Raw genomic sequence first — 24,870 nt, forward strand, 5'->3', positions numbered from 1 at the left:
AGAGATTCAAAATGACAGCATGACAGAATAAATGAGAATAAAATATGCCCATGTTAAGAGAACGGCTCTACTTGGATCTAGGATGGTGTTTTTCCTGAACTTACTACTGGTTTTCTTTCCTCACACAGTATGCAAGCCTCAGTTTTTTAAATGCAGGGTGCACCATCCACATCCTCCACCTCACAGGTACCATCAACCGGGAGACTTCATCATTGGTGGCATTGTTTTTCATGGTAGTTACATATCCAGGCCTATAACCTTGACTGAAATGCCACCACGGCGATTACCTGAAGACCTAATGTAAGGATTTCATTTTTTCTTAAGTTTGATTTACATGTGTTTTGTGATTGGAAAGACACAGTTCTAGTTCTGCAGCTTTATGGCATTGGGTTAAGGGCTTAAGATGATAACATAATCACTTTTAATATTCAAGACAAGAAGCTCCATTTTCTAATCAGTGAAAAAAGTCTATGTTGGTTATATTGAAGATTTTATATTTTACTTGCTTTTACCATATTCCCTTCATTATTCCATAATTTATTCTAAATTCCTAAAAAAATCTGCTGTCCAAACACTTTCTGATGCACACTGTAATTGTCATTCTAGGGTGCTGCCTAAGAATTACCAGCACATCCTTGTCTTGGCATTTGCAGTGAAAGAGATCAATGAAAATCCTCAGATCTTATCAAATATTACCTTGGGTTTTGACATTTATGATAGCTATGATGATGCAAGGAGGACATATCAAGCCACAATGCTGCTTCTATGTGGAAAGGCAAGACTGATTCCCAACTATCTATGTGAAATCAAAAATAACCTGATAGGCATCATTGGGGGACTAGAATCCCAGATATCCATGGATATAGCAACTGTCTTAGATATCTATAAGATTCCACAGGTAAGATACCTCTGCTTTCTTTCATTAGAGCAGTCATGGCATCCTATTAACTGTTCAGTTGCACTTGAATACAGTAAAAAAATAATTATCTATTACAATTTAGTATCATTGAAACAATAGATCAAGACTTAATAAATTGCAACAGACTTTGATATAATCCCTCAACAAACAACATTTTCTTTTGAAAAACATTGTGTGTTTAAAGTATTATTGTATGCTGTTATAATCATAGAAGAGAAAGAGGATGGAGAGGGGGATAAAAGAAAAAATTAGGAAGAGAGTACATAGCATCTGAACATGGGTGAGGCATCTGCATTAATCTAAGCTAACCACATTTCCACAAAAAAAAAATTGAATCTGTAGGGTCTTTGAATCACTGAATGACAGATGTGTTTATAGATGAATATTTCTCTTTCTATCCTTGGAGTATGGGATAATATTAGAGTATAAGGAAAAGGAAAAGCATAAGCATGAAAAGGACCATTATGCTGTAGTGCTGAGCTAATGCAGTTTGATGCCACTTTAAGTGCTATAGCTCCTTCACCCATGCTCTAATGGGGAGCAGAATAGAACCTACCCCTGCCCATGCTGTTGATGCCCACTAATGGAGGAGAGAGTCGCAATTGTGTCAATTGTGTCATTATCATGATTATGTTTAAGACCCCTGGTGGCAAAGTGGTTAAAGCCTGTACTACAACCACTCACTCACAGACCACAAGGTTGTGAGTTCAATACCAGCCAGGGGCTCAGGGTCAACTCAGCCTTGCATCCTTCCAAGGTCACTAAAATGAGTAGCCAGCTTGTTGGGGGCAATTGGCTTACACATTGTAAACCACTTAGGGAGTGCTTAAGTGCATTGATAAGCAGTAGAAACATACTTGCTATTGCTATTGCTAAGTAGCTATTGTGAATACAGGACAGTTACGAAGATTTATTCATCCTAAAATATTACCTATGCATGATCATTACTTAATCATGATTGTGACACTGTTGCCACAATCATAACTGCTTTCCCCAACCTATTTTTTCCTGGAATCGGCTGTATGAGAAAAAGGAGGTCCATCCTGTCTGCTGGGTGGGTAGGATAGTGTACTTAACTAAAAAGCTGATATAGAATACTGGCCGCCATCATTATCTGTTTTCTCCCCATCTCTCCTTAGCTCATATATGGTGCTGCAACAGTGATGAATACTAAAACTCCAGGCCTCTCCTTCTACCAGATGGTCCCTCAAGAAGGCCTTCAGGAAAGAGGGATTCTCGCTTTGCTTCTGCATTTTGGCTGGACATGGATTGGGCTTCTTGTTATGGAAAATGACAATGGAGAAAGATTTCTACAAAGTGTAGTTCCACTGTTTTCCAAGAGTGGTGTGTGCTTTGCTTTCATAGAAAGAATGCCCAAAGGTAATAATTATGATAACTTTTTTGAGGCTTATCTACAGTACACAAAAATGGTACGTAAAATGATGGGCAGCAAAGCCAAAGTAAATGTGCTCTATGGAGAATCGTATTCTATGGTCTTGTTGAGATTCTTACCAAATATGTCACAAATGGAAGGTGAGACAAGTAAAGTAAAAGGTAAAGTCTGGATAATGACAGCCCAGATGGAGCTCACATCACTAGCCTTTCAAAGTACCTGGGATACAGACATAATCCATGGAAGTTTGTCTTTCACACTTCACTCCAATCATCTACCAGGGTTCACCTCATTTGTTGAGCTGAGAAACCCTTTTGTCACAACAGAAGATGGCTTTCTGAGGGATTTTTGGCAGCAGGCCTTTGAATGCATATTCCCAAATACTGGAAGCAAAGTCTATGACAATATTTGTACAGGGGAAGAGAAGCTAGACAGCATCCATAGGACTGTTTTTGAAATTAGGATGACTGGCCATAGCTATAGTGTCTACAATGCTGTCTATGCTTTGGTCCATGCTTTACATGCCATGTCCTCACTTAGACTGAGACATCGAGCAATGACAGATACCAAAACACAAAAGCCTCAGAATCAACTGGTGTTGCAGGTAAATGGCTTTACCTCATAATATGACAGTTTACCATACCCTGATGTCAAGCAATTAATCACATATGTGCTGAATAGACAACCCAAATGTGTACGTTTTTGTGTGTTTTGTTTGAGCATGTATAAATGCTGGTTCATTTCATGACCTGTCTCTCTTTTTTAAAAAAATTCTTTTTATTATACATGAATGACACAATGACAAACATAAATATTTATTTACAGTATTTATACCCTGCCCTTCAGCGCTAAAGACTCTCAGAGCGGCTAGTTTATACACACACACACACACACACACACACACACATATATATATGATGAAAAACAATCATACAAAAACAAGAAACAAATAAAACAACAAAAGATATTTGATGTTTGATGTTTTTAATTTATTGCCTGCTTATTTTATCTAACTCTATCTTGTACTATTTTCTAGTATTTTGTAGAATGTACGCAACTGGCAGGTTTCATTTTTATCGATTTTATTGTTTGTATGTACGGCGCTATATAAATAAATCTACAGCACTATATAAATAAAATATAATAATAATAACAATGCTAAAGTAACACAAGGGAGAGAAGGAAGGAAGGAAGGAAGGAGAGAGAGAGAGAGAGAACATAAGGAAAGACAGGAGGGAGAGAGAAAGGGAGTCTGTTGTTCTTACAGTTTCAAGGATCCTGCAAAAACTTGTATATCTGTCTGGAAAACACTCCCAGTAATATGAGACTTGCTTTTGCATCCCATGAACTGATCATAAAACATGTACAAACTTTCATAAAACAGTCCTGTAGACCTCATCATATGAAATTTCTGGCTGCAACCATTTCTAAATATTTGCTCCCCTTTTCCACCTAGCTCCATCACTTGCTGAAAGGTGTCTCATTTAACAACAGTGTGGGAGATGAGATTTCTTTTAACCATAATGGCGAGTTAGTAGGTGGACTGGATGTGGTTAACTGGATTGTTGCCACAAATCAATCTTTTCATTGTATGAAAGTTGGATGTGTGGATCCTCGGGCTCCTTCAGACAAAATATTGACCCTCAGTGAGAATGTCATAACATGGAACAGGTGGTTTAATCAGGTAGGATGCACTCATTAACACTTGGGAAGACTTTTTCTGCAATCTTCTGTACAGCTATTTAGAAATAACACCCATATTTCCCAAAATTTTCATTCCCTACTAATTAAAAGTTTTCTTTTCTCCAAGCTACTTCTTTCCTTCCTTACCCAACTGTTCAATCAGCTTGTGTCACACGGATGGGGAGTAAAATCCCTTAAGTCTACCCCTTGGTCCATTTTCTCTTTACAGTTCCTCATTCTTTCTCTCTCCTTAAACACGTCTTTCTTTTTCTTTTCTTTTCTTTTTTGCTGGTCTTTTGCTCAGCCTTTCGCTTTCTTAAATCTTTACCCCACCTTTACTTAGTGCCCAGAACCACTTCATCCTCTCTCTCAGGTTTTCTATGTTCTTGTTCTCCAGACGCTGGTAGTCAAAAACTTATGCATACATCATATCTGCATTAAGGGAGTAATTGTCCTATCTGCATATCTACATCCTATCTGCATAAAGGGAGCATGCTTGTCAATCTTTACTCTTCTTTTTAATGCCAGCATAATACAGTTAGAAAGATCTGTCACTTGAATCTTTTAACAACAATGCCTTTTAGCATGCCTACATTAATTGTCATTCATGAAGTACAGAGACCAATAGATCACTCCACAAATTTAGACCTAAAAACCTGATGGCAGTCACAATTACTGCAGTGATGGGTTGTGTTAATACAGCACTGTATGATTACACTAGGGTGTTAGTCCCCTGCATCCATGATTGAAAGGTAGTACTGTATGCCTTTAGTTACTTGTTTTACAAATTCTTCATCAAATATCAAAGATGCAAGGAGCATATTTATTATCATTATAATTATCATTATTTTCTCCTACATTTGGGGTGTAGGCACTGCCTGTTTCTGTCTGCACTGAGAGTTGCCTTCCTGGGTCTAGCAAGCAAGTGAAGGAGGGAGAGCCATTTTGCTGCTATGATTGTGTCCCATGTCCAGAAGGGAAGATTTCGAATCAGAAGGGTAAAAAAAAAGCATATATCATGCAGAAATATAGAATAGGGTGAAATCATATTGAAAGGATATATGCAAGTATGCCTATATTTTCTTCTGTGTATGCAGTATATTTGAAAGTTTTGCTATGGACAGATTGCAAGGCTTCATCAGAAAAATTAAAAATCTAATGTATGCAGGAAGAGGAAAGCTAGTGGGAAGGGGTTAACATTTAAATTAACATTTAATAAGCTAAAGCAATCTACTTCAAATGCATTTATAATCAAAAGGGTTTTTAGATACTTAATCTAATGTTGAGGTACTGTTTACATTTATGTTACAATGTTGTTGTTATTTGCTCTCAAGCAGGCTTTGACTTGTGGTCACCTAATGAATATCTTCAAAAGGGCCAGTTATTAACCACCCTGGTGTTTCACATCAGGAAAACTGAGGGCCATAGCATCCTTTACTGAGTCAATCCATTGCAAGATTCAACCTTCCTCTTTTCCTGGTGCCTTGAATGTAATTTAATTTAGTATGCAGTATTTCACATTTAGCTTAATCATTTGGGTTAGATGAGAGCTGAAATTTGATTTGCTCTAGGTCTAGGACCTACTTATTTGGCTTTCTGTCAGCCTGTGGGATCTGTAAAGCCTTACAAAAATGATATCGTTTCCGTCATCCTTTATAACCTCCATATAGGTTTCCTTGCCTGGGAGAGATACACATTTGGTTGTGCATTTGGTTCCCATTCAAGCATAAAGCACGGCCATTCAACACAAGGATGGTGTAGCACAATTGTTGCAAAACTCCAGACATGGAGAATTCCACTTTGTAAGCCAGATGCAGGCTAGTGGCTATTGGTCCAAATTTAGATCCAGCACACATAGTTTGGGATGGATGGAGGAAATGATGACTGTGAGATTACCAGTGAAATTAGCACAAAATATTCTGATAGTGACAATTACATTGTGAACATTATCTTATCAAAAAAGCATTGCCACCAAAATGGAAAATCCTGGGCATGGAGTAAGCCCATTAACAATTATAGCGTGATAGCAAACCTTGGTTGCAATTCTTTGTATATGTACTAAACTGACAAAATGTCAATCAGAAATTTCTCAATCTAATCTTCCATGAATATTTCTATGTTGTACAATTGTCATGACCCTTCATGTGCCTAGTGTTTCTTGTAGTATTGCCTGACTTCCATCATTACCTTCTTACTTTGAAAATTGGGGTGAATCTCATGCATGCAAACACCTATGTCCAAAGCAGTCTGGCTTCACAGCTACATCACTGGTCTCCACAAACCTTTCCAATTTTTTTGTTCTCTGAGGTAGATTTCCATAGCCTTATTATCAATGCACAATGTTCTGTTTCAAACATCAATCCTCTCTCTCAACTAAGAAAGTGTATGTGTATCAGAGTAACCATTTTATTTATCGATGGCCCCATACAGACAGGCCAAAATGAAGCTGCTTCGGGTCACTTTGGAGGTATGCTGTTTCAATGGTGCATGTGTCTTTGGAAGCTGCACCAAAGCTATGCTCCAGTTCTTAGGACTGGGACGTGGCTTTGGTGCAGCTTCCAGACTCTTAGGACACATGCATCATTGAAACAGCATACCTCCAAAGTGACCCGAAGCAGCTTTATTCTGGCCTGCCTGTATGGGGCCTATAATTAGTTTACTGATTTATACTGTACCTTTCCCCCATGGTTGGAATGTAGGATGATACCACAATATATTAAAACTTTTCAATAAACACAAAACAAATTATAAGTATTAAATTACACATTGATTTAGAACTTCCATTTAAAAAAAATCTTATGAGACCTCATTCATTTTTAAAAAATTAAAAGATGAAGTCCAGCTCCTTCATTTAGAACCAGTTGGCCACGGAAAGCCTGATGCATAAATATATCTTTGTCTGACCTCTGAAGAACAGCAGGGTGGGGGGCTATCATGATCTCCCTGGTAAGGGCATGCCACAGTCTAGGAGCAGCCACCAAGAAGGTTCCTCTGATATTTGCACCAAAAATACCTCTGCAGGTGGTGGGATTGAGAGAAGGGTCTCTACTGTGTATACCTTAAATTCCAGGCAAACTCATACAGGGAGATAGGGTCATTTCAGATAACCTGGAAATGACTACAAACATTAAAAGTCATAGTTGTGAATTATACCATATCTGTGAGCTTCAGATCAAATCATTTCTTTTTCAGAAAGAGAGTACCCAAGCAAGAATCGGGATTTCTGTATTTCCAAGACCATAACTTTCTTATCTTATGAAGACCCTCCAGGATTCACGTTAGCCTGTTTGGCTCTTTCCTTGTCTTTGATCACAGCCCTGGTGCTACAGACATTTCTGAAACATCACAACACTCCTATTGTCAAAGCTAACAACAGAGACCTCACCTACACCCTCCTCATCTCTCTCCTCCTTTCCTTCCTTTGTGCCTTGCTGTTCATTGGCCAGCCCCAGAAAGTGACGTGTCTCCTCCAAGAAACTGCCTTCAGCATCATCTTCTCAGTGGCTGTTTCTTGTGTGCTGGCAAAGACCATCACTGTGGTCCTGGCTTTCATGGCCACCAAACCAGGATCCAGGATGAGGAAGTGGGTTGGGAAAAGAGTTGCCAATTCCATTGTCACTTCTTGTTCCTTAATCCAAGGAGCAATCTGTACTATGTGGCTGGCAACGTCTGCACCTTTCCCAGATATAGACATGCACTCAGTCACTGAAGAAATAGTACTGACATGCAATGCGGGATCTGTGGTCATGTTCTACTGTGCCCTGGGTTACATGGGCTTCCTGGCCATAGTCAGTTTCACAGTGGCCTTTCTTGCCAGGAAGCTACCTGACAGTTTCAACGAAGCCAAATTTATTACTTTCAGCATGTTGGTTTTTTGTAGCGTGTGGTTATCTTTCATTCCAACATATCTAAGCACCAAGGGAAAATACACTCTTGTGGTAGAGATTTTTTCTGTCTTAGCTTCTAGTGCTGGGCTGCTGGGCTGTATATTTTTCCCCAAATGTTTTATCATTATCTTGAAGCCAGAGCTGAACAACAGGGAACAGCTAATCAAAAAAGTAAAGGATCAAATAAGTCTCTAGCACTCTACAAATTTTCCTTAACTGAAAATTTCATTTTGAAAAGAAAATTCACATTGGATTTTCTTCTGTAGCACTCCCTCTAACAGCTCTATTTAAATGGCATCTTAAAAAAAATATGATTCCTTTCGACTGGTGTCTTCTGAAGATACTCTCAAAATAAGAGTGAGAATCTTTGATCCTTTCATTCCCATGTGCATGAACAAAAAATTCAAACATTTTCTTCCAGATCAGGGATATTATGGGAGTTAAAAAATCAGAAAATGCAGGTATTTTAATAAGCTTTCTTTTATCTGAATTGTCAGACAGCCTGACAATTTCAAGGAAAGTCACTGCTTTCATCATGTTTCTTTGCTTGCAGTGGTTTATTTCCCTTTTCTCCAACATGCTGTACCAGATCTCCAACAGATAGATGGTAGCTGTGGAGATCTTTCCTATTCAACCTCCAATACTCGGCTGTTTTGTTTAAGATGAAGAAGTAAATTCTTGCCCTAGGTTACAAATTGTTTTCAAGCCCAGTGTGCATGCATGTGTCTGCGAGTGTGGAAATTATCAGATGGGAGGACAAAGGATGGGAGCAAAGCTGATTGCTTCCATCCTTGTCCTGTCTTTATTGTGTGATTGCATGAAAAACTGGAGAGGAGTGACCAGTGGGGTGCCACACATTTCTGTTCTGGGCCCAGTGCTATTCAACATCTTTATTGATGACTTGGATGAAGGAATAGAGGGCATGCTTACCAAATTTGCAGATGACACCAAATTAGGGAAAATAGCTAATACCTCAGAAGACAGAATCAAAATTCAAAATGACCTGAATAGATTAGATAGCTGGGCCAAAGCTAACAAAATGAATTTCAGCACAGAAAAATCTTAGATACTGCACCTAGGGCAAAAAAAATGAAATGCATAGATATAGGATGTGGGATACCTGGCTTAACAAGGCTACGTGTGAAAGGAATCTAGGAGTCCTAGTAGACCACAAGTTGAACATGAGTCAACAGTGTGATGCGGCAGCTAAAAAGGCCAATATTATTCTAGGCTGCATCAATAGAAGTATAGTGTCTAGATCAAAGGAAGTAATAGTGTCACTCTATTCTGCTCTGATCAGGCGCCACCTGGAATACTGTGTCCACCACAATTCAAAAAGGATGTTGAGAAACTGGAGCGTGTCCAAAGGAAGGTGACAAAAATGATGAGGGTCTGGAAACCATGCCCTATGAGGAACGACTGAGAGAGCTGGGGATGTTTAGCCTGGAGAAAAGAAGGTTAAGGGGTGATATGATAGCCCTGTTTAAATACTTGAAGGGATGTCATATTGAGGAGGGAGCAAGCTTGTTTTTTGGTGCTGCAGAGAATAGCACATGGAGGAATGGATGCAAACTGTAGGAAAAGAGATTCCACCTAAACCTTAGGAGGAACTTTCAGGCAGTGAGAGCAGTTTGACAGTGGAACACACTTCCTCGGAGTGTGGTAGAGTCTCCTTCTTTGGAGGTTCTACCAGGGATGCTTTGATTTTGAGTTCCTTCATGGCAGGGGATTGGATTGGATGGCCCTTGTTGTTTCTTCCAACTCTCTGGTTTTATGATTCTATGACTATCACATCACTCTTATCCTGTTATTATCCTGTCAATGAAGTAGAATTGTCCTGTCACTTTTGAATAACGGAAACTTCTGTTAATGCAAAATGACAGGACAATTCCACTTCACTCATGGGAAAATGGTGGGATAAGTGTAACATCTTCTGACAGTCTTTTGTGTGATCATGCAATAAGGAAAAGGAAAAGGACAGTAAAAGGTCCCCAATGGCACCGCATGCATGCAGTCACATGGCCATTAGAGACAATGCTACTAAAGTCCTCCCTCCCTCCTTCCTTCTTTCCTTCCTTCCTTCCTTCCTTTAATTCTCCCTCCCTCTCTTTCTCTCCACTCCAAATATATACATAGTGATTGTTTAGATTTCAACAATGTCCATGGAGAAATCTGGAAGGTGTTTCACCACATATCCCACATTCTTTGGATTCTGTAGCCCACATTCCTAAGCTCCACATGTCAAATAAGTGCTTGTTTCCATCAAAAGACTTAGGAATTTTGGTACATCAAGAGGCCTCATACTAGAGTCTCGGGCACAGATGAAAAGAACGTTTGAAACTATCCATAAAATGGTTTTGAAATGGTTTTGAATGTTTAAAAAAAACTGATGAGAAGAATTTTCACTTGTGAAGAATTCCAAGTAAGGGTAATAGAGAAGAAATATCCTGAGGGATATAGATAGCCATGGGAATGCAGTGGCTCAAGTGGTTTAGACACTGATTCTGTTGATTACAAGTTCAGCAGGTTGGTAGTTTGAAGCCCAGGTGCTACAAAAGGGGGTGAGCTCCCATCACTAGTCCCAACTTCTGCCAACCCTAACAGTTGGAAAGCATGCAAATGCAAGTAGATAAATAGGTACCACCTCAATGCTGGCCACATGGTCACAGAGTAGTCTCTGACAATGCTGGCTCTTTGGCTTAGTAACTGAGATGAGCAATGCTCATAGTTGAACACGACTTGACAACCTTGTCAATGGGAAATACCTTTACCTTTACCTTTATAAATAGCCATAGTGGAAGGTTTATTGATTAGTTTCAAGGAAAGTAAGCCAGAAGAAGGACTGGGTGAGGGTCCTTGGTAACAGTAACTCTTATTCTCTGAAGAGAGTGGTGTAAAAGAAACTGTCATTGTAATAAAGTTGAAATTAAGAAAGTAAAACTCCTAAGCGAAACAAGTAACACAAATATATGAAGTAACAAATGTATTACTCACATATAATTAAGTATCTATTGTTTGAAACATCTGCTAAATAAAGTTCTGTGATTATTTTAATAAAATCTTGTCTGCAGCTTGATTAAATATCCACGCTACTAACAGTCATAGTATTTTACAGCATAGTAAAAGTGCATTTATACAAGAATGGAGCAGTTTCACAAATAGATTGGAAGTCATAAGAAAAGTAAAGTGACTTTAGGCCCTGGACAGACGGGCTCTTTGCGGCATCATAGCGACATGCTAGGGTTGCCTTGGGGGGGGCGCGTGCACACGCCCCGCAACCCTAGCAAATAATAAATAATAAATGACGAGGATGTCGCAGCAGTGCAGCATCCAAACAGCACAGCGCACCTGCGACGCCATCGTGCTGCCTCTGGTGGTTTGCGGTGGTGCAACTGCACCGCAAAAAAGGAGCCACTTCTGGGAGCTCCTTTTTTGCTGCGCAGAGGTATTGTGCAGTTTGGTTGCTGTGGTGCTGCTGCAAAGCAAAGAGAGGCCCCTCCCTACGTGAGGTAAACAATAAGAGGGAGTGTCACACACCCCACATGCATCTGGGATTTTTTGTATGGCTACTTCAAAGCCCCTTCTCTTTACCAAAGAAAACAGATTATATTGTTCAATTCTAGAAATATTCTAGTCCTAAATAAGCTAGACCTACTGGTTTGTGAAATGTACATAAATGTTGACTTAGGGACTGTACAGATGAGAAGAAAGAGGTGGACAGAGGCCGCTCCTTTTTGCCCCAGATCATGGCCACGCCAACCAAACAACACAGCAATGATGTGCCCAGAAAAAGGAGCCATGAAACATGGCTCCTTTTTCCACCAGTGCTGTGGCGCCATTAGTGCCCTGGAGTAGCAGGGTGATGTTCCTTGTGCACCGCACCATTTGGACATGGCACATGAGGCACATCATCATCGCACATGCTGTCTGAATGGGCATGTGCCAAGATGGTGCCCAGACAACACGGTAGGGCTCAGGACCTTTCTGATGCTCCGCTTTCCTGAGCCCTAAAATTGACTGCAGGCCGGCGCAAGGCACCTGTCTGTACCAAGCCTTAGCATTCAATAATAAGGTCTATGACTTTCCTTTGGTTGGGGCTACAAAGTGAATTTTGGCTAAGGATGGAATTTTTGCAGATGTTCCCAGCATTTCTCAAAATTGGCTGTGCTGAATGTGGCTGCTGTGAGTTGCAGTCCAAAATGTCTAGAAAGCTGCACAACTTCCATAACTGATTGAGGCCAAAGACTCCATCCATGTTGCTTATCATTTTACTTCTTTCAGGCACAACAGTAAAATGACATCTCAAAGTCATGCAACAATTATTCTTAAACTATAGTGTTGTGCTTTGTCTACAGAAAATGATTTTGTTACATTTTCAAAGAAATGTTTTCAAAGAGGTATTTATTGATCAGGTGCAGTTATTCTGGAGCAGGGGACTGCTCCAAGTATTGTATAGGGAGAAAAGACCTGCTGTATTTTACTGTAGATTTCCACTGTTCCTCTGAAATACCTGCTGTCCATTTCCTGCTGTCAGCCATTCTAAGGTCAGGTATTTTTTATTATCTAACAGGAAAAGAAAACTTGTCTTCTAGTGTTACAAACATGTTTTTTCCAGCATTCCCACAGGGAATTTCCACCTTGGAGTTAGTAATTCCCTTCCTACCAGCTTATTAATAAGGCTGTAATTAACCCTTCTTCTTCTCAAAAGTCTAAAAATGATATTCCAAATATACCCCACACTATTCAGAATTGGAGGGATGGGTAGCAGGTAGCATTCCCTAGAAAAATAATCTTGAGTTCTCTGGGGTTGAGGCCTATCTGGAAAGAACGCTATTCAGTTCAAGCAATCTCATCACAGAGACTCAAATGACAATGTGGCAGAATAAATAAAAATACAATTCAACAGCAAGGAAAGACATTTTATTGAACCAAGTGTTTAACTGATCATGTCAGGGGGTCTTTGTACAGGGTCAAGATAATTTTTAAAATTTTGTATATTTTTACGTCATTTTATATTACATTTAGCTAGTTGATTTGAATAGTTTTTAACTTTTTATTATACAATCTTTAAATAATTTTATCTTTGAGCTACCTTGGGTTCCTTCTGGCAAAAAAGGCAGCATGGAAATGAAATGAATAAATATGCCCATTTCCAGGGAAATGTTTTATTTCTACCCATGATGGTGTTTATAGTGAACTTGCTACTGATTTTCTTTCCCCGCACAGTAAGTAAGCCTCATTCTTTAGAATGCAGAGTGTGCCATCCACATCCTCCACCTGAAAGGTACCATCAGCGGGGAGACCTCATCATTGGTGCTGTTGTTTCACATGGTACTTTCATATCCAAGCCCATCACCTTGACTGAAATGGCACCACCACCATTGCCTGAGGAGATTCTGTAAGGATTTGATTTTTTTCTTAATTTTATGTACTTGTATTCTGTGGTTGGAATCACCCAGTTCTACTCCTGCAGCTTCATAACACTGGCTTAATGGGTTTACGATGTAGAAGATGTTAACATAATTAATGTTAGTGTTCAAGACAAGAAGTTCCATGTTATCCATGGAAAAAAACCCTATATGAGATATTTAAAATTTAAAATTTTACTTCTTTTTAGCATATTCTTCTAGGTTGTTTTATTTACTCCGTATTTTATTCTAAATCTCTGCACATCTTCTGTCCAAAATCTTGTGCTACTTTTCCTCTTCTCTCATACAACTATACTTTATTCAGTAGTTTTTTTCATACTGAATACATCATACCAGGATATTCAGTCATTGTAGGGATATTCATCACATTCAGAAACAGTCCGTTTCCTGAGCCAAAGTGAGATACATCAAAAGAGTTCTCGTTCTTTTTGAGACAAAGCAAATTCTCTCCAAAACCAACAGAACTGGAGGTGGGAAGGTGGATGCAGCACTTCAGGTTGATAAAGGCAAAAGCAAATACAAAACCTCTACTAACGTAGAATTTTATTCTGGAGAAATGCCCAACGTGGGTTAAAGGAGAGAGGAAAAATCACATTTATTGACTCACAGGTCCACCTCCTCATGCTGTGGGACATTTTATACCATGATATCCACTCACCATAGTTTTGGTGTAGGGCAAGATGGGACAGTTCAACATGTTTCAACAAACTTTTTGTTAAAAATTGACAATAAGCACATATTAAATGAAATAACCAGGTCAGATAAGCCTTGTATAAGTAAGGACAAAAAATACATGAACCTTTCACAGACCTCTTGAAAGCTTCTTCCAAAAGTTATCCAGAAATGATTTTTTTTCTTATCCCAGTCCCCCACTTTTCTTATGATTTCGATTTTTATGGACAATATGTTTGAGTAGCTGATGAAGCAGGCTTATCTACTTTTGCCTCTTCTCTGTTTTACTGTTTGCAGATATATGGTAAGGGATTCTGGAGCCAGCTGATGTTTACCTTGCATGCTGAAAGCATGTACATTGATCCTTCAGTCACTTTGTGTACATGCTTTCAACAGGCAAGGTAAATATCAGCTGGATGTTAGAACAGAATCACATTCTTGTTCTGCTCATGCTTTATTGGATTGTTCACTGCAGACATTGGATTGTTTACTGCATAAACTACAAATCTCAATGTTTCATAGTCTGGAGTCATGACAATTAAAATGGTATCAAGCTACTATCATTGTGTAGTGTGAAAGACTGTGCTTATGTGGTGTGTTATAGTAGTTGTAGGTGAGGCAGATTGCAATGGCAGCAATAAAGTTTCAGTGTTGCAAATCTTTCTGATACAAAATGTTATTGTAATTCTAGAGTACTGCCTAAGAATTACCAGCACATTCTTGCTTTGGCATTTGCAATAAAAGAGATCAATGAAAATCCTCGGATCTTGGTGAATCTTACCTTAGGCTTTAACATTTATGATAGCTATGATGATGCCAGGAGGACATATCAAGCCACAATGCTGCTTCTATCAGGAAAGGAAAAACTGATTCCCAACTATCTGTGTGACATCCAAAATAAACTAATAGGCATCATTGGAGGACTACAGTCCCAGACATCCATGAATATCGCAACTGTCTTGGATATCTATAAGATTCCACAGGTAAGATACCTCTGCTTTCTTTCAGCACTGTAGTTATGATATCCTATCAACTTTTGGCTGTTTCTAGAAACAGTAGAAATTTTAGTTTCCTATCACAATTTTAATACTATTGCTTTGAAATGACAGAGGAAATCTTAGTAAATTGCAAGATTGTGATATATTGCCTTTTAAAAACTCAGTTGTGTTTTTAAAGTATAATTATATAAATGGAGAGAGTGGGGAGGAAATAGCTATGGATATATATTAATCTATGTTAATTACACTTCCAGGAAAAAAAACATTATTGAATGTGATGTCTATAAAGTATATGTTCATGCATAGTTAAAGGAGTAAGGTTTTTGGACATTGAATGTGAGTGTTTATATATGAATGTTACCTTTTATAACCTTGGCATATAAAGTAAAAGTAAAAGCATGAAAAGAACAAGCAAGGTGTAGTGGATTGATCAGTGGAGTAAGACTCTTGAAGACCAAGGTTCAAATCTCAGTCATGAAAATCTTTTGGGTAACCTTAGGCAAGCCATAATGTCTTGTTGTGGTTGTGTGCTCTCAAGTTATTTCCAACCTATGTTGGCCTATCAACTGGGAACCACTCCATTTCTCCGTGTTTTATTCTAACAGTGGCCTCTTACGCTAAGTACAGATTTCTCCTCAGGACTATCAGATGTGTTGGCACTCCCATGTTTATAAAGGCATAGCCATTCTTATCTATGCACTTCTACAGCCTTTCATGTCTATGCAGTTAAAGGCTTTCCTTTAAGAACATGCTGATTTTCCTTTGGAGTTCCCTGTTGCACTCTGTTAACCCTCATATGTTTGCAATGTGATCCCTAGTGCCTCTTCCTCTCCTGAACTCCGCATGGACCTCTAGAATTTCTCTCTCTGTTTATGGTTGGAGTCTATGTTGCAGAATTTTGAGCATGGTTTTGCTTGCATGGGAGATTAGTTCTGTGGTCCTATGCTCAAATACCTACCAGTCCTAAAACAGACAAACAATGGCGCATTACAGACGGGCCCATGAGGCACTGTCATCGCACCATAATTACGCGTGAGGGGCGGCTCTTCCTGACACGCCTTGCCCCTCATGCGTAATGAGTGCATCAAAATGGCACCGCCGCATATGGATGGGCACCGCCATTTTGATGTCGTGGACGCACAGGGTCCGGATGTCGCAGACCGGAAGTGGCCCGGGGAAGAAGCACCATTTTGGCGCTTCTTTGTTGTTGCGCCCGGGAACTGCACGGTTTGGCTGCTGCGGTTCCCGGACGCAGCAACTGGCAGCGGCGCGAGACCACCACTTTTGGCCAGTTTGTAACGCGCCAAAGATTTATTGTTGTTGTTGAAGTGTGCTGTCAAGTCATTTTTGACTTATGGTGACCCTAAGGGGAGTCTATTGTGGGTTTTTCTTGGCAGGTTTCCTCAGAAAGGGTTTGTCATTGCCATCCTCTGAGTCTGAGAAAGTAAGATTTGTTCAAGGTCACCCAGTGGGTTTATATGGATGAGCCAGGATTCAAACCATGGTCTCCAGAGTCATAGTCCAATGCTCAAACCACTATGTCATGCTGGCTATAATGCTTTATCATAGTATGGACCCAAGGATTTAATTTATGGCAGGGAGGATTCCTAATGAAATTGTTATGACACAGGCACTGCTATATAAATGCCATTTCTTATTACTGGCCAGCATTCTGTATCAACTACATAACCCAGGCTGGCCCCCACCAAAATATGATGAAAACATCCTTTACCTATGTGTTGATGGGCAGCAGAAGGGACCTCCTTCTCCTACAGATGATACCAAGTAATGTACCTTGTGGTGAACAATTGTGACTGTGGTAATAATGTCACAAGTGTGACTATTGGGAATAGCACACTCTCTGTTCACATGCCTTATCCTCAACAGGAAAAAATAGGGTTTTTTTTTCACCTCACTTATGGCCAGGAGAATGCATCCCATAATGCAGCCTAGACACCAGCCGAGCTTATTCTGCGGCTTTTCAAGAACACAATTTTCCCATTCTTGAAAAGGCTCAGGATAAGCCCGGCTAGAATCTGGGCTGTTTACGGGACGCATTCACTTGGCCATGAGCAAGTGCAGTAAAATCCATTTTAAAAATAAATGTGCTTTTATTCCATCAGGTGCACTCATCACCTAAATAGCAATCAGGAATACAAAACAGTTACCTAGATTTACTCATCCTTAATTTTCCATATTCACAAACACTACTTAGTCATGATTGTGATGCTATTTCCACAATCATAACTCTTCACTGCAACCTACTTTTCCAGAGTTCAGCTGCGTGAGGAGAAGGGATTCCATTTTGCCAGCCATTGCAACCTAAGTGAATAATGTTTCCATTGGGTTTCAAGAGTCACATCAGAAGAGAGTACTGTACTTCTTAACTAATGGCTTATATCATTATCTGTCTTTCTCTCATTTCTGATTAGCTCATATATGGTGCTGCAACGGTGATGAATACTAAAACTCCAGGCCTCTTTTTCTATCAGATGGTCCCTCAGGAAGGCCTTCAGGAAAGAGGGATTCTCGCTTTGCTTCTGCATTTCGGCTGGACATGGATTGGGCTTCTTGTTATGGAAAATGACAATGGAGAAAGATTTCTACAAAATATTGTTCCACTGTTTTCCAAGAATGGTGTGTGCTTTGCTGTCATAGAAAGAATTCCCAAATGTAATACTGAAGGAATGATTTCTGAGTGTTTTGAACTGGGGTCAAAAGTGAAAGCTATAATAATGGGCAGCAGGGCCAATGTAATTGTGCTCTATGGAGAATCTTATTCTGTGGTGATGTTGAGGTTCTTGGAATACGTGTCGCAACTAGAAGATGGGACAAGTAAAGTAAAAGGTAAAGTCTGGATAATGACAACCCAGATGGAGTTCACATCACTAGCATTTCAACGTACCTGGGATACTGACCTAATCCATGGAGCTTTGTCTTTCATGCTTCACTCCAATCATCTACCAGGATTCACTTCATTTATTGAGCTCAGAAAACCTTTTGACACAAAAACAGATGGCTTTCTGAGGAATTTTTGGCAGCAGACCTTTGAATGTATATTCCCAAATAACGAAGAAAAAGACTATGGGAATATTTGCACAGGTGAAGAGAAGCTAAACAGCATTAATGGTGCTGTTTTTGAAACAAGGATGACTGGGCATAGCTATAGTGTTTACAATGCCGTCTATGCTTTGGCCCATGCTGTATGTTCCCAGTCCTCAATTAGATTGAAACATCGAACAAAGGCAGATACTGAAAGAGATAAGCCTTGGAATCAACATCTGTGGCAGGTAAATAGCTTAACCTGATAATCTGAAAGAGTTTTACATATTGGATATCATCCTGTTAGTCATATATGTGCTGAATTGTCACCCCAAAAGAGCTTTACGTACATGTGTGTGTGCGTGTTCTTTGAGGAAGTTTAAATGCTGGATCAGTTCAAGGGAAGGTGGATCAATAGATTTACTAGTCTTCAAAAGCACACTGAGTCATAACCAGTGTACTAAACTGATATCCTATATTGTGGATCTAATTCAAAAGTTTAAAAGGCAGACAATACAAAAATCAAGGGATCTCATTCTTAGCCATCATTCTTTTTAAGTTCTGTACTTGCAAGTGAAGGATCATGAAACAGAACTTTTGAAAGAATATGCTCAGAGAAAAGTAAATATACATCACAATCTCCTGCAGCTAGCTATATGCATGCCACATTGGCAATGAGGCCTGTTTTGGCTACATTGATGAGCATCAGACTGTTTGGCATTGTACCTGTTCTTTCTAGGTTAGCCTAGGAGGGTGCCCAGTTCAGACAAGGTGAATATTTCATTCACTTTGATTTTTCTTTTGCTTTTAATTCCCATTTAGTTGAAACCTTTGAGTCTGATGCTCACTTGGGGCCTATTCACACTGAGCTATTTGCGCTGGAAGGAACTGGGAAGCTTCGATTTTCTCCTCCCCGAATCCCTCCGGAAGCAAGTTCTGACTACCAATTCAGGGGTATTTTAACCCGAATGCTCTCTTGGAGAAATCGGGCTTAAAATGAAGGCGGCTGGCTGTCAATCAAATTTCATTTCCGCGATCGTCATAGGTGACGTTTACAGCACTCATTGGGGCATCGGAAGTGTTCTTCCCCCTCCTTTTTTTTTAAAGAACCAGGTGCCAGAATGCACAGATTTTGTCAATTTTTTTAAAAAAAACCTCCTGTGTGTGTGTGTGTATTTGTTGCAGGTATTTGGGTCAGTGCAGGTTATGATCTGCCCTTGGCCCCATTTTCAACCCCAAAATGCAAGCTAATGCCATCTCTGCATCCTGTATCCCCCCTCCTTGCCACCCCAGAATGCCTCATACACATGCAACAACAACAACAATAATAATAACAACAACAACAACAACAATATATTCCTCACCTCGGAATGCCAGAAAAGGATGTGACACCATGCATTCTTTGCTTTTCCTAGGCTACCCCTAAATTTCTTAGAGACAGTAGCAAAAGCATTCTGTGTATCAATTTGCCAATTTGCCAAATTGGAAAAAGAAACGTTGTAACATTCGCATTGTAGCATTCATTTGCAAAGGGGAAAAGGTCATGCAAAGTGCCCTTTGCAGCATTTCCCCTTTGCTGGAAGTGAAGAAATGAAAGGGAAAGGGAACAAGCAGCAGCTAGTCACATTCTATCTAATATATATCTACCTGAAGCAAAAAACATGTGCATTTTTGGCCAAAAATAATTTTTAAAAAATCAAAATCAAAAGAGAAAGTTCCCTGCTGGAGAGCAGAGGCTTGGCTTGCTCTGGCCCTCTGATCTGCCCTGAATTGATCCCATCAGTCACCCCAATTCCCTCTTTTTGACTCCTGTCAGATTCCCCTTTTTTGCATCCTTCCTCTGGCTCCTTTCTCCTTCTCCTCCTTCTTCACCCAATGAAGGGGAGGGAATGCTCTGCCCACTGCCATCCCTCTGACCTAAATCCCTCCCCTGAACTGGCCCCGATCATGATCGGGGACAAGTTCATATTCAGCAGAACCTGGGTTTTTTGAAAAGAGATGGCTTTTGCCCTGATTGCAAATGACCCACACTAAGGGGCATTTGCCACGAAATGCTTGTGCAAGCCTCTGATTCGCTTGTAAGAGATTCGGGGCCAATATGAACTTCACGTGAAAGAATCGATTTTTGATCTGGGGTAAAGTGTAGTCGAATGGCCCCTTAGAATAGGATCAAACACTGATCCTCCCAAAAAGCCAAAGATTCTAGTGACAAACTTCACCTGTTCTTTTTTCCTGTACTTATAGTACGGTTGGCCTTCCATATACATGGATTCCACCATCCAGAGCTTGAAAATCCCTGCCACCCAAAAAATTCAAAAAGCAAGCCTTAATTTTCCCATTTGGTATCAAGGCTGCCATTGTACTATTCCAATGCATATAACAGGACTTCAACATACAAATATTTTAATATCATCAGGGGGTTCTGGAATTAAACCCCAGTGGATATCAAGGGCCCACTGTATTTGTTATTCCAGGCTGATTTGTATCACTTGGCTCTTTGAATCCCACAAAATTCCTGCTTACAAAAAAGAAAACCCTTTTGTTGCTGTGATTAACTGGATCCTATCTGTCCAAACATGCTATTAACAGCGTCAGAGGATTCCTGATATGCATATAGTCCTTAAATATTACAAAATTATATTTCTATCTGGAAAACACTCCCAGAATATGAGACTTCCCTTTGTGGTTCATGAACTCACAATACAATATGTGTACAATTTAATCCCAAAACAGTCCTTTGGACAACTTACTATGAAATATCTGACTGCAACCACTTCTAAATATATGCTTCCCCTTTTCAACCAGCTCCATCACTTGCTAAAAGGTGTATCATTTAACAACAGTGTGGGGGATGAGGTTTTCTTTAACCATAATGGAGAGTTAGTAGCTGGATTGGATGTGATTAACTGGATTTTTGCCAAAAATCATTCTTTTCATCGTATTAAAATTGGAAGTGTTGATCCCCAGGCTTCTTCAGACAAGATATTAACCCTCAATGAAAATGTTATAACATGGAACAGGTGGTTTAATCAGGTAGGATGCACTGGTTGACACTTTGGGAAGACCTGTCATGCAATTCTTTGTAAAATTATTGAGTAATAATTCCCATTTTCTTCCCAAGTTTTAATTCCCTATTAGTTAAAATACTCTTTTTCTACATGTGATAGTGGCAATGTGGAACTACATAAATCTCGCCAAATTCTAACCTGCCTGTCTTCTCTCCACACCAAGCTACATTTTTCCTTCTTTACCCAAGCATTCAATCAGCCTGTATCAGACTGAGGTGGGATAAAATCCTTTAAATCTGCCCCTTTATGCATTTTTTCATTACCTTTCTGCACTCTTATTCATCCTTTTGACAAATCATTTTCACTGGTCTTTTGCTCAGACTTGCTATCTGCATAAAGTATCATACCCTCCAATCTTTCAGCTTTCTTGCAAAGACCTGTCATTTTAATCTTTTAATGACCATGTCATTTATCATGCCTGCATTTACTGTCATTCATGAAGTGCAGAGATCAAAAGATCACTCCAAAAATTTAAACCCAAAAACATGATGCCAGTGAAAACTAGGATTCCTGTGATTGGTTGTGTTAACGGTGCAATGTAGCAACAGTCTGGGTTATAAATCCACTTCATCCTTGGTTGAAAAGTAGTGTCCCTTTGTTAACTATTTAAAAATCCTAGAATATAAGCAACCCCAGGGACATTATATGAATATTATAATTCTCCAATTACATTTGTGGTTTAGGCACAACCCCTTTCTGTCTGCACTGAGAGTTGCCTTCCTGGTTCAAGCAAGCAAGTGAAGGAGGGGGAACCATTTTGCTGCTACGATTGTGTCCCATGTCCAGAAGGGAAGATTTCAGAGCAGAAAGGTAAAAGACAATGTATATGCCAGGTGGCAAGAAAGAGCAGGGCAGTGGTTCTCAAGCTGTTGGGTAGGATCCCTTGAGAGGGGGGTGAGGATTACTCAAGAGGTGCATGAGACATAGGGGACCTGGTTCCTCCTCTTTCCTGGGATTTTTACTTTTACAAAGCATTTTGGAAAATAAGCAATATGAGGTACAGTATGAGGTTTGCAGATGAGGATGCAATTCTAAGACCAACTCATCACTGGTTTTGTTGGTAAGGAGTGTTGAGAACATCAGAGGAGTTTTGCGTTTGCCGTTCCCTGAGGCTGAGAGTATGTGAGCTGCCCAAGGGATTGCATGGCTGCATAGAGAATTGAACCCTGGTCTTCACCTTTACTAATCTCGACACCACACTGGAAACTAGGGTTCAAATCCCTGCTCAGCCATGGAAACCCACTGGGAGACATGGGACAAATCACATGCTCCCAGCCTCAGAGCATGGCAATGCCAAACCCCCTCTGAACAAATCGTACATGATAGCTTCACCTGAGGATTGCCACAACTTGCTGACCTACCAATCTTACAGTCATTAGAGTCAGTGTCTTAACTGCTGACCCACCATGCCCACATTTGCAAATGAGCCATCTGAAAATTCTCACACCTAGATGATGAAGCACAATTCTCAGCTCCTACATAAAACAATTAAAAGAGTCAAGAATTCAACAATTTGTATGGCTGGCAAACCATGACGAATGATCATCATATCCATAGGTGGGGCTGAGGGACGCACCTTTCCTGTGTAGACCTTAAACTCTGGACAACCTCATACAGGGAGTACATTCATGAGAATTATAGCATCTATATGAGCCTCTGATCATATCATTTCTTTTTCAGATCTGAGTGACTGTAAGAAGTGCTCAGAAAGAGAGTATCCAAGCAAGAATCGGGATTTCTGTATTTCCAAGGCCATAACCTTCTTGTCTTTTGAAGACCCAATGGGTTTCAGTTTAACTTGTTTGGCTCTTTTCTTTTCTCTGATCACAGCCCTGGTGCTACGAACATTTCTGAAACATCACAACACTCCTATTGTCAAAGCCAACAACAGAGGCCTTACCTACACTCTCCTTTTCTCTCTCCTCCTTTCCTTCCTTTGTGCCTTACTGTTCATTGGCCAACCCCAGAAAATGACATGTCTCCTCCGACAAACTGCTTTTAGTATCAGCTACTCAGTGTCTGTGTCTTGTGTGCTGGCAAAAACTATCACTGTGGTCCTGGCTTTCATGGCCACCAAACCAGGAAGTGGGATTAGGAAGTGGATGGGGAAAAGACTCACCAACTCCATTGCCCTTTGTTGCTCCCTAATCCAAACAGCAATCTGTACTATGTGGCTGGCAAGTTCCCCACCTTTCCCAGATGTGGACATGCACTCGGTAACTGAAGAGGTTGTGCTGGAATGCAATGAGGGATCTGTGGTCATGTTCTATTGTGTCCTGGGTTACATGGGCTTCCTAGCTACAGTTAGTTTCACAGTGGCCTTTCTTGCCAGAAAGCTACCTGACAGTTTCAATGAAGCTAAATTTATTACTTTCAGCATGTTGGTTTTTTGTAGTGTCTGGTTCTCCTTCATTCCAACATATCAAAGCACCAAGGGAAAATACATGGTCATGGCAGAAATCTTTTCTATCTTAGCTTCCAGTGCTGGGCTGCTGGGCTGTATCTTTTTCCCCAAATGTTTTATCATTATCTTGAAGCCAGAGCAAAATAATAGGGATCAGATAATGAGAAGCCAGAAGTATTAAATATGCCTCCTGTACTTTCCAATTTCTCCTTAGCTGAACATTTCATTTTGAAAAGTGAATATGCATTTAATTTTCTACTCTAACACTCAGTCTAGCAGCTCTACTTAAATGGCATCTTTATTTTTAAAAAATGTTCCTTTCTACTGTTTTCCTCTGAGGATACTCTCAAATTAAGAATGTGACTCTTTGATCATTTCATTCTCATGTGCATGAATAAAAAATTCAAACAATTTCTCCCGGATAAGGGAAATTATGAGAGTTTTGCTGAATTGTTTGATTTTTTAAAAATAAAATAAAATAAATGATTGCCTGAAAATTTCAAACTAGTTCATTACTTTCAGCAAGTTCCTTTCTTTGGAGTGGTTTATCTTCCTTTCCTCAACATGTTGTACTTGAGCTCCAACAGAAATGTGGTAGCTGTGGAGATCTTTCCTTTTTCAATCTCCACTACAGGGCTGTTTACTTTAAGTCATGAGAAAAAGTAAATTCTTGACCTGGGTTATACTGTATATTCAAGGCCAGTGTACATGGTTGTGTCTGTGAGTATGTGTACACAATTAGATTTTTTTGTAAGAGTTACGCTCACTGTAGCTTCACCAGAGCTATTCCAACTGTCTGAGTTGAAAAACAAATTTGGCACACTGAATTAAGGTTTGAATATCGGGAAAGTAAGATCTGTATCCCCATCTATTTTACTGTGGAAATACTTGGAGAGGCTCTTTCTAATTAACTGTCTTCAAAATTACTCTTGTGATATCAACTCATGTGAAGATTCCCTGAGCAAGATATGTCTAAAGAAGTCTGCCTATGGTCATGATTCTCACCACTGAAAATGGTGTGTCTGAACCTTCAGCCCAATATCCAATGAATCAATATGGCTCATTTGAAATAATAAACTAGTGACATTTATGCAATAGTTGGTAGTCCTCCAATCAATTGTGGGAGAGAAGAATACAAATAGTACTGCAACAGAACTGCAACACTCAGACAGGGGGAAGGAAAAGGAGGAGGTATCCTGATCTAACCCCTCACTGCTGATTTCACTCCTGGACATTGTGAAAAATAAAAGCCACTTTGTGTTATTCTTCCTCCATCATGGGTCTGCATGCATATGTGTGTACATTTAAAATTCTCTCCTCCCTCACTGGCACTTCAAAGGGGGAGAGGGGATTGGATGCCTCTGCATCCAATCAG

General features: G+C 39.8%; 2 protein-coding genes across 2 annotated transcripts; both read left to right on the plus strand.

Annotated features, from left to right (window-relative positions):
* The first annotated feature begins 268 nt into the window (after positions 1–268).
* LOC121933779 (vomeronasal type-2 receptor 26-like) lies at positions 269–8,077 on the plus strand. Its single transcript, XM_042473768.1, has 7 exons — positions 269–300; positions 607–898; positions 2,059–2,916; positions 3,359–3,376; positions 3,769–3,996; positions 4,867–4,993; positions 7,161–8,077. The coding sequence occupies exons 1-7, from the start codon at positions 269–271 to the stop codon at positions 8,075–8,077; spliced, it is 2,472 nt and encodes an 823-aa protein (XP_042329702.1).
* Positions 8,078–11,192: 3,115 nt separating this feature from the next.
* LOC121933780 (vomeronasal type-2 receptor 26-like) lies at positions 11,193–23,676 on the plus strand. Its single transcript, XM_042473769.1, has 7 exons — positions 11,193–11,258; positions 14,281–14,384; positions 14,675–14,966; positions 17,414–18,271; positions 20,829–21,056; positions 21,775–21,901; positions 22,772–23,676. Exons 1-7 carry the CDS (start codon positions 11,193–11,195, stop codon positions 23,674–23,676), a joined length of 2,580 nt encoding a protein of 859 aa, XP_042329703.1.
* Positions 23,677–24,870: the final 1,194 nt, after the last annotated feature.

This window comes from Sceloporus undulatus, chromosome 6, assembly GCF_019175285.1.
Source record: "Sceloporus undulatus isolate JIND9_A2432 ecotype Alabama chromosome 6, SceUnd_v1.1, whole genome shotgun sequence".
Taxonomy (NCBI): Eukaryota; Metazoa; Chordata; class Lepidosauria; order Squamata; family Phrynosomatidae; genus Sceloporus; species Sceloporus undulatus.